At 38.0% G+C, this 14199-nt stretch overlaps 1 protein-coding gene across 1 annotated transcript in view; it reads left to right on the top strand.

Moving 5' to 3' along the window:
* Positions 1–658: 658 nt before the first annotated feature.
* Positions 659–14199, top strand: part of RAD54B (RAD54 homolog B) — a 93266-nt gene continuing 79725 nt past the window's right edge. The window contains exon 1 of the mRNA XM_032858696.1: positions 659–873. Coding sequence (XP_032714587.1) covers positions 742–873 — 132 coding nt within the window. The 5' untranslated portion in view covers positions 659–741. The remainder of the gene's footprint in view (positions 874–14199) is intronic.

Consider the following 14199-nt stretch of genomic DNA (forward strand, 5'->3'; position numbering starts at 1 on the left):
TGGAGAGAGGCGCCGGAGCAGGCCTCTGGGAGAGGAGGGAAGGGAGGCGGTGGAACGGCGGGGGCAGCGGGGGATAGCTACTGGAAGTGTGAGGGACGTCCTCGCTGTTGGCCCCGGGGTGGCTGGTGCGGAGGCTGACGGTAGGGGTGCGTTTGTGGTGGGAAGGTCCCAGGGAGCGGAGACTGTTGGGCAGTGGTCTCTCAGCGGTCCGCCGGCTTTCCTTCTGTGGTGCTTGGGTTTGCACCAGGACTAATCTACATTATTCTGCACGGTATTAGCCGGCTAATTAATAGATGATGTCTGTAGGCACATTTAGCGGGGTCACAAAGTCGAAGGAGCGACTTAAGTCACGGAGTGTGACCGCTACTTACGGTAGTTGGAAGCGGAAAAAACAGGTCTGTTGCTGGTTCTTGGCTGTTTTATTTATGTTCTTGCTCCTAGAAGTTTAATGGGTGCACCCGTCAAAGACTACATTATCATTAATCTATTGTATTATCAAAATCCATATGCTCCAATTTACCCATTCAATTTAAGCCTTAGATTCTTTTCAGTAACCCATTGTGATGAAAATAAAATCTCACTAGCTGCGAAACTTGTTTTCTAAGGTTTTTTACAGATTTATTTTCTTATATTTTTAAAGATACAGTTGTAGTGATGAGCTGTTTTCAAGTTTGGAGTTAATTCTATCAGATTCATGGGTGATTTCTGTTTTGGGTATTTTTTAGGTCAATACTGCTGAATATGAGACGATCTGCCGCACCAAGTCAGTTGCAGGGGAATCCCTTCAAAAAACTAAAATTTATACCACCAGGGAGAAGTAATCCAAGTCTAGATGAAGAGAATACAAAGAGTCCAGATGTAAAATTATTTGAGGTAAAAAACAAAACAAAAAAAGACGTAATATAGAGAAGCACGCATTTTTTGTTTTGTTTTTTACCTCAAATAATTTTACATCTGGACTCTTTGTATTCTCTTCATCTAGACTTGGATTACTTCTCCCTGGTGGTATAAATTTTAGTTTTTTGAAGGGATTCCCCTGCAACTGACTTGGTGTTGGATCTATGGGATAAATGTCTGTTAACAGTAAAAAAATACCTCTGTGAGGGACAGGGTGGATATTCTTGTAAAAATAAATTGTTCTAATCAGTGTTCTTTTTAAAGTTATCACATAAGTGAAAACTTTAGATAAGGGGCACCTGGTTGGCTCAGTTGGAAGAGCATGTGACTCTTGATCTGGGGTTATGAGTTCAAAGCCCCATATTGGGTGTAGAGATTACTTAAAAATAAAATCTTGTGGCTTGGACTAGAGGGGATTATGCAAAGCGAAATAAGTCAGGGAAAGACAAATACCACATGATTTCACTCATATGTGGAATTTAAGAAACAGAACAGATGAACATAGGGGAAGGGAAGGAAAAATAAAAACAGGGAGTCTCTCATAAGAGACTTTTAACTATAGGGAACAAACTGAGGGTTGCTGGAGGGGAGATGGGTGGAGGGATGTGGTAATTGTGTGATGAGCATTAAGGATGGTGCTTGATGTCATGAGTACTGGGTGTTATATGCATCTGATGAATCACTAAATTCTACCCTTGAAACTAATAGTATATGTTAACTAAATTGAATTTAAATAAAACATTAAAAATAAAATCTTTTTTTTTTTTAAAGATTTTTATTTATTTGACAGACGGAGATCACAAGTAGGCAGAGAGGCAGGCAGAGAGAGAGAGGGGGAAGCAGGCTCCCTGCTGATCAGAGAGCTGGATGCGGGGCTCGATCCCAGGACTCTGAGATCATGACCTGAGCTGAAGGCAGAGGCTTTAACCCACTGAGCCACCCAGGCGCCCCTAAAAATAAAATCTTAAAAGAAACTTTAGATAAGGTGATTTAAGGAGTAAAGATATTTGAGTAATAATTTGTATCACAATTCTGGACATTGCCTTTTTTTTAAAGATTTTATTTAATTTGATTAATTTATTTATTTTGAAAGATTTTATTTATTTTATTTATTTAATTAAAAAAAAAGATTTTATTTATTTATTTGACAGAGAGAGAGAGAGACAGAATCACAAGTAGGCAGAGAGGCAGACAGGGGGTGGGGAAGTAGGCTCCCTGCTGAGCAGAGAGCCGGACCATGTGGGGCTCGATCCCAGGACCCTGAGATCATGACCTGAGCTGAAGGCAGAGGCTTAACCCCCTGAGCCACCCAGGCACCCCGAAAGATTTTATTTATTTATTCGATAGACAGAGATCACAAGTAGGTAGAGAAGCAGGCATAGAGAGAGGGGGAAGCTGACTCCCTGCTGAGCCGAGAGCCTGATGTGGGGCTCGATCCCAGGACCCTGGGATTATGACCTGAACAGAGGCTTTAACCCACTGAGCCACCCAGGTACCTCTAAAGATTTTATTTTTTAAGCAATCTCTACACCCAGTGTGGGGCTTGAACTCATAAATCTAAGATCAGGAGTTGCATGCTCCACTGACTGAGCCAGCCAGTTTGCCCCTGTTTCCTTAAATTTTTATCTATAAAAAGTAAATGCTTAAAGTAGTTGCCCAACCCCATTTTTTTTTTTTTTTTTAAGATTTTATTTATTTGTTTGAAAGAGAGACAGCGAGAGAGGGAACACAAGCAGGGGAAATGGGAGAGGGAGAAACAGGCTTCCCACTGAGCTGGGAGCACAGTTTGGGGCTGGATACCAGGACCCTGGGATCATGTCCCAAGCCAAAGGCAGATGCTCAATGACTGAGCCACCCAGGCGCTCCCCACCGCACCCTTTTTCTTTTTTTCTTTTTTTTTTTTAAAGATTTTATTTATTTATTTGACAGAGAGACACAGTGAGAAAGGGAACACAAGCAGGGGGAGTGGGAGAGGGAGAAGCAGCCCCCCGCCCCCAAGCAGGGAGCCTGATGTGGGGCTCCATCCCAGTACCCTGGGACCACAACCTGACCCGAAGGCAGACGCCCAAGGACTGAACCACCCAGGCGCCCCCTGCACCCTTTTTTTTTTTTAAAGTAAGCTGTACGTCCAATGTGAGGCTTGAATTCATGAACTCAAGATGAAGAGTCGTGTGCTCCACTGACTGAGCTAGCCAGGTACTCCTAAAGCAGTCTTGGGTGTTTTTTTTGTTTTTTTTTTTTTTAAGATTTATGTATTTATTTATTTGACAGGCAGAGATCACAAGTAGGCAGGGAGGCAGGCAGAGAGAGAGAGGAGGAAGCAGGCTCCCTGCTGAGCAGAAAGTCCAATGCAGGGCTTGATCCCAGGACCCTGGGATCATGACCTGAGCCTAAGGCAGAGGCTTAACCCACTGAGCCACCCAGGCTCCCCAGCAGTCTTGTTTTTTCCTACGAAAAGAAAGGATTGTTTTGGTCTTCTAAGACCAAAGGTCTTATTTATATAGATGGTATATAAAGGTATTAGAAGGTATATAAAATGGGCAATCCACGTTTCCTCCGCTCTACAGTTTTCTGAACCATTCATGGTATGGGCATTAAAGTCTTCAAATTCTTTTTCCCTCTCCTTTTTGGTTGTTGCAGTTAACATACAATATTATATTAATTTCTGATGTACAACGTAGTGATCTGACAATTACATATGGTATGTCATGCTTATATGTAGTCACCATCTGTCAGCAGATTTTTTTCCTTTTTTTATTCTGGTAAAATATAACAAAATTTGCTATTTTACCATTTTTAAGTTTGCAAAATAAGTGGCATTAATTATACTCACACTGTTGTACAGGGATCACCACTATTTTCATTTGGAAACTTTTTCATTACCCCAGACAAACGCTGTAACCACTATTAAACAGTAATTCCCTATTCCCTCCTTCACACACCCCCTTGTAAACACTATATTACTTTCTCTCTTCATAAATTTGACTTCTAGTTACCTTATATAAGTGGAATCATACAATATTTGCCCTTCTGTTTCTGGCTTATTTCACTTAGCATAATATTTTCAAGGTTCATCTGTGTTGTAGTATGTGTCAGAACTTCATGACTTTGTATGGTTGAATCACATTCGTTTGTATGTATACACCATAGTTTAGTTATCCATTCTTTTTTTTTTTTTTTTATTAATCCATTCATTTTTTGATGGTTACTTGGGTTTTCACTTTTTGGCTGTTGTGAATAATGCTGTTATGAATGTGGGCACACAAGTTTCTGTTTAAGTCCCTATGTTCATTTTTCTAGGACTGGAATTTTTGGGTAATATAGTAATTCTACATTTAACTTTTTGAAGAACTACCAAAATGTTTTTGACTACTGCTGCTGCACTGTTTTACGTTCCCACCAGCAATGCGTGAGGGTTCTAGTTTCTCTATATTCTCAACAACACTTGTTACTTACTATTTTGTTTAGTTTTTATTGTAGATATCCTAGAAGATATGAGTGGTTTTTCATGGTGGTTTTGATTTGCAACTCTCTTATGAATAGTGATGCTAAGAATCCTTTCATGTGCTTATTGCCTATCTGTATATCTTCTTTGGAGAAATATCTATTCAAGTTTTTTGCCTGTTTTTTTTTTAACAATTTTATTTATTTATTTGAGAGAGAGACAGAGAGAGCATGAAAGGGGAGAAGGTTGAAGGTCAGAGGGAGAAGCAGACTCCCCGTGGAGCTAGGAGCCTGATGCTGGACTTGATTCCGGGTCTCTGGGATCACAACCTGAGCCAAAGGCAGTTACTTAATCAGCTTAGCCAACCAAGTGCCCTTTGCCTGTTTTTTTTTTTTTTTTTAAGATTATTTATTTATTTATTTGACAGATAGAATGAGAGCACAAGTGGGCAGAGCAGCAGGGAGAGGGAGAAGCAGGCTCTCTGTTGAGCTCAGAGCCCGATGTGGGGCTTGATCCCGGGACCCTGGGATCATGACCTGAGCCAAAAGCCGCTGCTCTGCTTAACTGAGCTACCCAGGTGCCCCCCGCCCCCTTGCCTGGTTTTTAATGGATTGTTTTAATTGATTGTCTTTTTGTTGTTAAAAGGGTCTGCTGGTTTTTAACTCTGCTTTTTTGGTCTGCTTGTGCTTGTTTTAGCCTACATTTCTTTTCTTTTCTTTTCTTTCTTTTTTTTTTTTTAAGATTTTATTTATTTATTTGACAGAAACACAGAGAGAAAGGGAACATAGTAGGGGGAGTGGGAGAGGGAAAAGCAGACTTCCTGCTCAGCAGGGAGCCCCATATAGGGCTCAATCTCAGGACCCTAGAATCATGACCCAAGCCTAAGGCAGATGGGTAATGACTGAGCCACCCAGGCACCCCACCCCAGTTTTAGCCTACATTTCTTTAGAATTCTGGCCACAATGTAAGATGAAAGTACAAGTTTCTGTTTTTTAACAAGATTTATTTTTTTGTTTTATTTTTAATTATTTTCTTTTTCCTTTTTTATTTTTTAAAAAAATTTTATTTATTTATTTTGAGAAAGAGAGAGTGTGTGTAAGTGGGGGAACAGCAGGTTGGAGGAGAGGGTGAAGGAGAGGGAGAAGCAGACCCCCGCTGAGCAAGTAGCCTGATGTGGGGCTCAATCCCAGTACCCCAGGATTACGACCTGAGCTGAAGGCAGATGCTCAATGACTGAGCCACCCAGGTGCCCCTATTTTTTATTTTTTCATTTTTTAAAAGATTTTATTCATTTAAGAGAGAGAGAAAAAGCAAGAACAAGTCTGTGGGGAGGGGAAGAAGGACAGAGGGAGAGGGAGAAGCAGGGTCCCTGCTGAGGAGGGAGCCCAATGTGGGACTTGATCCCAGGACGCTGGGATCATGACCTGAGCCAAAAGCAGGTACTTAACTGAGCCAGCCAGGCATCCCAAGGTATCTTTTCTTATTTTTTATTTTTAGTTTATTTTTATTTTTTAATGATTTTATTTATTTATTTGACAGGGAACACAAGTATGCGGAGAGGCAGGCAGAGAGAGATGGGGAAGCAGGATCCCTGCTGAGCAGAGAGCCCTATGCTGGGGTCTATCCCAGGACCCTGGGATCATGACCTGAGCCGAAGGCAGAGCCTTAACCCACTAAGCCACCCAGGCGCCCCTCAAGGTTTCTTTTTTTAAAGATTTTATTCAAGGTTTCTTTTTTTAAAAACAGCTTTAATTAGATACAATTCACATACCATTACAATTCATTGGTCTTTATTATATTCACAGTTTTACAGTGATCACCAAGGTCCATTTTAGAACATTTTCATCATTCCAGAAAGAAACCTCATATATATTACCAGTTGTTCTCCATTTTTCAACAAGTCTTTCAGCCCTTTGCAACCACTAATCTTTTTTTTTTTGTCTCTGTAGATTTGCCTCTTGGGGACGATCATATAAATAGAATCATATATTTATACTTGTAGCTTTTTGTGACTGACTTTTTCCAGTTAGCATAATGTATTCAAGGCTCACCCATGTTTTAGCATGTATCAATAATTTATTTCTTTTTATTTCCAAATTTATTAATTTTCTATTGCTTCTATAATAAGTTACCACAAATTTAGTGACTTAACACAAATCTATCATAATTCTGTAGGTCAGAAGTCCAAAATAGGTCTCACTGGGCTAAGATCAAGGTGTTGGTATAGAAAACCCAAAGACTCCACGAAAAATGGCTAGAACTGATACATAAACTCGGCAAAGTTGCAGGATATAAAATCAATGTACAGAAATCTGATGCATTTCTATACACCAATAATGAAGTAGTAGAAAGAGAAATCAAGGAATTGACCCCATTTACAATTGTACCAAAAACCATAACATACCTAGGAATAAACCTAAGCAAAAAGATAAAAGATCTCTACACTGAAATCTATAGAAGGCTTTTGAAAGAAATTGAAGACACAAAGAAATGGAGAATTATTCCATGCTTATGGATTAAAAGAACAAATATTATTAAAGTGTCTATTCTATCTACACATTCAGGGCAATCTTTATCAAAATAACACCAGCATTTTTCACAAAGTTAGAACAAATAGTTCTACAATTTGTATGGAACTAGAAAAGACCCTGAGTAGCCAAGGTAATGTTTAAAAAGAAAACCAAGTCTGGAGGTATCATAATTCTGGACTTCAAGCTGTATTACAAAGCTGTAATCATCAAGACAGTTTGGTACTGGCACAAAAACAAACACTTTGATCATTGCAACAGAATAGAGAACCTAGGAATGAGAGAGAACCACAACTCTGGTCAACTAATCTTCAACAAAGCGGGAAAGAATATCCATTGGAAAAAAGACAGTTTCTTTAACCTGGTGTTCGGAAAACTGGACAACAAGAGTGAAACAGGACTACTTTCTTACACCATACACAAAAATAAATTCAAGATGGTGAAAGACCTAAATGTGAGACACAAATCCATCAAAATCCTAGAAGAGAACACAAGCAACAAGCTCTTTGACTTCTGCCATATCAATTTCTTACTAGACACATCTCTAGAAGCAAGGGAAATAAAAGCAAAAATGAACTATTGGGACTTTGTCAACATGAAAAGCTTCTGCACAGCAAAGGATACAATCAATGAAACTAAAAACAGCCTATGGAATGGGAGAAGATACTTGCAAAAGGTGTTGGCAGAACTGCATTCATTCATTTAGGGGAGAAGCTGTTTCCTTTGCCTTTTTTAGGTTCAGTAGTCCACCTGCATTTTATTTTTTCCCTTTTATTTTCAAAGCCAGTAATGACAGTTTCAGTTCTCATGTTATTATGTCTCTGGTTCCCTCAGACTGGGAATCATTTGATTAGACTGGACCAACCTCGATAAACCGGGACAGTCTCTCCATTTCAGGAGAGATTACTTTAAGCACATCTTAATCACATCTACATAATTCTTTTGCCTTTCTTTTAACATATTCACAGATTCTGGGGATTAGTATAGACATCTTTGGGAAGCATTGTTCTGCCTACCTTACTGTATAATGTATTAATATACCACATTTTATTTATCTGTCAGTTGACAGGCATTTGGATTGTTTCCACTTTTCAAATTATGAGTTATTAATAATGCTTGTGAACATTTGTGTACAAGTTTTTGTGTAGACATGTGTTTTCATTTTTCTTGGGTACATTCCTAGTTATGGAATTGCTGGATCATGTAACTTTGTTTAACCTTTCATTGACGAACTGCTGTACTCTTTGCCAAGGTGGCTGCTGTATTTTAGTTCCTGCCATCAACGTATGAGGGTTTCAATTTCTCCACATCTTTATCAACACTTACTCTTCTCTTTTTGATTGTAGTCTACTAGTGGGTGAAGTAGTATCTCATTTATGGTTTTGATTTGTGCATCACTGGTGGCTAATGTTGTTGAGCATCTTTACATGTGCTTATTGGCCATTTGGATATCTTCTTTGGACTATTCAGATCCTTTGACCTTTGAGTGTTTTTTAAAAGATTTATTCATTTATTTTAGAGAGCAGGGAAGGGCGGGGTGCGGGGGTGGAGAGAGAGAGACTTTCCAGCAGACTCCATGCTGAACGTAGATCCCAGTGTGGGGCTTGATCCCAGAACCCTGAGATCATGACCTGAGTCAAAAGCAAGAATTGGATGTTTAACTGAGCCATCCAGGTGCCCCTAGATCTTTTGACCTTTGTAAAGTTGTATTATTTGCTTTTTGTTACAGAGTTGTAAGAGTTTTTCGTTTTTAAGGATCTTTTTAAAATTTAACTTAAATTTAATTTTAATTTTTTATTAATCCCTACATCTAACATGGGGCTTGAATTCACAACCCTGAGATCATAAGTCCCATGCTTCATTAACTGAGCCAACCAGGCAACCCAAGAGTGTTATTTTAAAAAATATATTTTAGGGGCTCCTGGGTGGTTCAGTCATTGGGCATCTGCCTTCGGCTCAGGTCATGATCCCAGGGTCCTGGGACCAAACCCCACATCTGGCTTCCTGCTCATTGGGAAGCCTGCTTCTCCTTCTCCCACTCTCCCTGCTTGTGTTCCCTCTCTTGCTGTCTCTATCTGTCAAATAAATAAATAAAAATCTTAAATATATATATATATATATATATATATTTAGCTACAGGTCCCTTATCAGATATACTATTTGCAAATATTTTCTCTCATTCTGTTGATTATTCACTTTCTTGATAGTATCATTTGTAGCACAGAAGATTTAAATTTGATTAAGTCCAATTTATCTAATTTTTTTGGTGTTGGTACTTATGATTTTGGTATTTTATCTAAGAAGGTCATGAAGAGTTACTCCTGTATCTGATTTTATTAATTGTTTTATTTTTTAGAGAGGAAGAGGTAGTAGAGGGAGAGAGAGAGAAAGAGAATCTTAAGCAGGCTCCACTCCCAGACGTGGGACTCAATCTCGTGACCCTGAGATTAAGACCTGAGCTGAAACCAAGAGTCAGATGCTTAACCAACTGAGCCACCCAAGCACCCCTGTATTTTATTTATTTTTAAAATTAATTTGTTTTTTTGGTGTGCCTAGTTGGCTCAGTCAGTAGAGCATGTGATTGTTGATGAGTCATGAGTTTGAACCCCATGTTGGATGTAGAGAGTTACTGAAAAATCTTAAAACAAAACAAAACAAACTCATTTGTTTTTTATTGAGGTGTGATTGACATACAGCATTATATTCAGGTATACAACATAATGGTTTGATATTTGTAGATATTGTCAAATGATTACTGTAATAAGTGTAATTATCATCTGTCACTGTATATACAGATTTTTTCCCCCTTGTCTCATGTATTCTAAGAGTTTTGTAGTTTTAGTTCTTACATTTTAGTCTGTCCCATTTTTGAGTTCATTTTTGTATGTGGTGTGAGGTAGGGGTCCAACTTCTTTCTTTTGTACGTGGATACTGTGTTGTTCCAGGATGTTAAAAAGACTCTTCTTTACCCATTAATCATTTTGACACCATTGTCTTAAGGTTTATTTTTTGATGTAGTTTCTAAGGACTAATTTGAGAGCAAAACCATTGATTTACTCTTTTCTTCTTTTAATTCTATCAGGAAACTAAATAGTTATTTTTAAAAACTAGGCATTTTTGAAATAGGCATTTTTGAAATTGTACAGCTGTTTTAAGCAAGGCAACATGAGAAGCCTTAGCAGTTCACTCCAGTGAACTTCTCCTTAGTCTAGCCCATTCCTAAATTTTTGTTCTTAAATTATTTCTCATCTTAGATGAAAATAATATTGTTTTGATAACTTCAGGCATTTTTATTTGTTTGGTCTGATAAATACAAAATCTGGAACAAAAATGAGTGTCAAAATAAATATGCTAATTGAATTATATAGGAGTCTGAATCTATACTAGTATAAGTAAAATATATGGGGAGAAGAGTAAGCTAAGATCTTAAAGTGGAGTGCTAAATCATAATAATAGAAGTGATGGTGTTAGAAGATATCAGTGGATGCCCTAAGTTACAAAACAGTAGATCTTAAAAGTTCTCATCACAAGAAAAAAAATTTTGTAACTGTGTATGGTGATGGATTTAACTAGACTTATTATGGTGATCAGTTTGCAATATATACAAATACTGAATCATTACTGTTGTACATCTGAAACTAATGTTTTATGTCAATTAAACTCAATTAAAAAAATATAGGGATATCTTTAAGCCAGGGCTGAAGAGAAAACTGCTTTTGATATTCCAATTAAAGGAGCTTGTTAGCACACAATAATATTTGCTTATGAATTATTTCTGGGGATAAAAGAGGGCTTTTATTTTTTATTTTTTTTACTTTTTTATAAACATATAATGTATTATTAGCCCCAGGGGTACAGGTCTTTGAATCGCTAGGTTTATACACTTCACAGCACTCACCATATCACATACCCTCCTAAAAGAGGGCTTTTAAGTTGCATATTTGTTATACGGGAACACTTACCCACCTACAATATACTAGGATTTTAAGATGGAATTAAGACATTTAATATTAGTGCACTCTATAACAAAGAGTTTACATATTAGTTCTTAATCCATGGAACAGAATCTGTGTAATTCTTAAAACAATTTAAGGGACTGGTCAGTATGAACTCTAGAAGGAAGTTTGAGGACCATAAATGTCACTACTTCCTAGATGCGTGGACATTGGCTAGAACCACTTATGTTCCTACTCACCTGTCTTGCTTTCTGCAGCAGTTGTTGGCATTAGACAGTCATTTGTGTTGTCAAAAAAAAAAATTCAGTAGATACCAAAACTAGTGGATGAATGTTTAAGGAAGTAGTATGTATATATATGTGTGTACACATACACATACACCTTAATCTAGTTAATTAATTTTTTAAAAGTAGGCCCCATGCCCAGTGTGGAGCCCAGCGTGGTGCTTGAACTCATGACCCAGGGATCAGGACCTGAACTGAGATCCAGACTCGGGCACTTAACTGAGTTACCCAAGTGCCCCAGGGTATTTGAATAGACTCAACCATCTCCTCACTATATACTTTTAAAAAATTACAAAGGGGAAAAAACTGACTTTGCAGGGAGACCTAGCAGATACTACCTTTATCTAGTATATACTTACAGTAATGGGACAAATGGATACTATGTGCGTCTTGATATGATGAACTATGGTATTTCTGTCCAAATGGCATAACCTGAAGCTAATTATAAGGAAACATGAGACAGTCCGTATTGGGACATTCTAGGAAATAATTGGCCTATACTCTTTAAAAGTGTCAAAGTCCCAAAAGACAAGTAAAGGTTAAGGAATTATTCTAGATTAGAAACTACAGAAATATGCTTACTAAATGTAATATATCATCTGGGATTGGGTCCTGGCTTAGGGAAAATACTATAAATGATATTATTGGGAAAAGTGACTGAATTTGAATGTGGACTGTGGGTTAAATAATATACCAATAAGAAATCCTGATCTTGATAATTTTACTGTGATTGTGGAAGAGTGACTTTGCTCTTTGTAAACATATCTTGAAATATTTAGAGGTAAAGGAGCACAATGTCTCCAGTTTAATCTCAGATATTGACATATACAGACAAGCAGAGTCATGCAGTGGAAGTGTGCTGGGCCCATAACACATATAGACAGACACACAAAGAAAGAGAGGGAGAAAGGGAGGAAAGGAAAACAAATGAAGCAAAATGTAAACAAATGGTAAATCTGGGCAAATGCCATCTAGGATTTCCTTGTATTTATTTCTATAATGTTTCCTTAAGTTTGAAATGATGTAAAAGTAAAATTATGGTGTTCATTAGTATATTACTATGACTTACTGTAAAATCTTACAAGATAGGTTTTTTGAATTTTTAAATTCTGAAATTTATTTTAATAAGAATATTTATAGGGATATGTGTTATTGTGAGTTATATTTAAAAGGATTCAGGGGTGTCAGGGTGGCTCAGTGGTTGAATGACTGACTATTGATTTTGACTCAGGTCATGATCTCAGGGTCAAGCCTGCATTGGGCTCCCTGCTCAGTGGATGTCTGCTTGGGATGCTCTCTCTCCCTCTACCCCCATTTGCATGCACGTGCTCTCTCTCAAATCTTAAAGAAAAAATTTAAACATAGTCTGGGAGGCAGAAAAATGGACTTCCAAAAACATCCATATTTTAATCCTGTGAATATGTTACCTTATATGGCAAAAGGAAGTTAGACTAAGTCATTAATGTTAAAGACCCTGAGATTGGGAGGTTATCCTGGATTATCTGGGTGTGCCCAGTAAGAGGGAGACAGAAGAGAGTGTTAGATGTGGTTAGGGAAGCAGGGTCAGAGAGATGCAGAGTAGCTGGCTTTGAGGATAGGGGAAGGGGACCACAAGCCAAAAAATGACTTAGAAGTTTGCAAAGACAAGGAAATGTATTCTCTCCAGAGCTTCCAGAAAGGGGTACATCCCTACTCATCACCTTGATTTTAGCCCAGTAAGACCCAAGTTAGAGTTCTAACATACAGAATTACAAAATGATAATTTTGCATTGCCTTAAGCCACTAAATTTGTGGTAGCTTTTTACAACAGCAATAGAAAACAAATACATATACAAAAATAGAGAAAATAGTTTATATAAAAAAACCCTTATGTACCATTATGTAGCTTCAACAGATGTCAATTCATGACCAATCTTATTTCATTTTTACCTTTTCAACTCCCTGCCCAATTCCTTCCTACTCATTATTTTTTTAAAGTTTTTATTTTATTTTTAAAGATTTTTTTAAAGATTTTATTTATTTATTCGACAGAGATCATAAGTAGGCAGAGAGGGAAGCAGAGAGAGAGAGAGAGGGAAGCAGTCTCCCCACTGAGCAGAGAGCCTGATGTGGGGCTCGATCCCAGGACCCTGAGATCATGAGCTGAGCTGAAAGCAGAGGCTTTAACCCACTGAGCCACCCAGGTGCCCCAAAGATTCTGTTTTTAAGTAATCTCTACATCCAGCATGGGGCTTGAATTTACAACCCTGAGATTAAGAGTTGCATGCTTTGCTGAATGAGCCAGCCAGGCACCCCTTGTGTTTTTATTTTATTTTTTTAAGATTTTATTTATTTATTTATTTGTCAGAGAGAGAGAGCAAGCACAAGCAGGCAGAGGCGGAGAGAGAAGCAGGCTCCCTGCCAAGCAAGGAGCCTGATGCAGGACTCGATCCCAGGACCCTGAGATCATGACCTGAGCCGAAGGCAGTGGCTTAAGTGACTGAGCTGCCCAGGCGTCCCTTTGTTTTTATTTTAATCACTCAGTGCTCATCATGACATATACTCCTTAATCTCCATCACCTATTTTACCCACCCCTCTATATCTCCCCTCTGGTAACAGTTTGTTCTCTATGGTTAAGGGTCTGTTTCTTGGTTTTTCTCTTGCTCTTTTTATTCCCCTTTGCTCATTTTTTTTTTCTTAAATTCCACATATGAGTGAAATCATATGATATTTGTCTTTCTCTAATTTATTTCACTTAGCTTTATACTCTCTGTCTCCATGTCATTGCAAATGGCAAGATTTCATTCTTTTTCATGGCTGAATAATATTCCATGTATATACAAAAGATACCACATCATCTTTATCCATTCGTCAGTTGATAGACACTTGGGCTGCTTCCATATCCTGGCTATTGTAAATAAGACTGCTGTAAACATGGGGGAGTACATGTATCCCTTTAAATTAATGTTTCTGTATTCTTTGGGTAAATACCTAGTAGTGCCATTGCTGGATCACAGGGTAGTTCTATTTTTAACTTTTTTCTCTTTTAAGATTTTATTTATTTGAGAGAGAACGAGAGTGTATGTGCGTGTGTGAGCATGGAGGGGGG

Source organism: Lontra canadensis, unplaced genomic scaffold (assembly GCF_010015895.1).
Source record: "Lontra canadensis isolate GAN:19392208 unplaced genomic scaffold, GSC_riverotter_1.0 scaffold15, whole genome shotgun sequence".
In the NCBI taxonomy this organism is placed as follows: Eukaryota; Metazoa; Chordata; class Mammalia; order Carnivora; family Mustelidae; genus Lontra; species Lontra canadensis.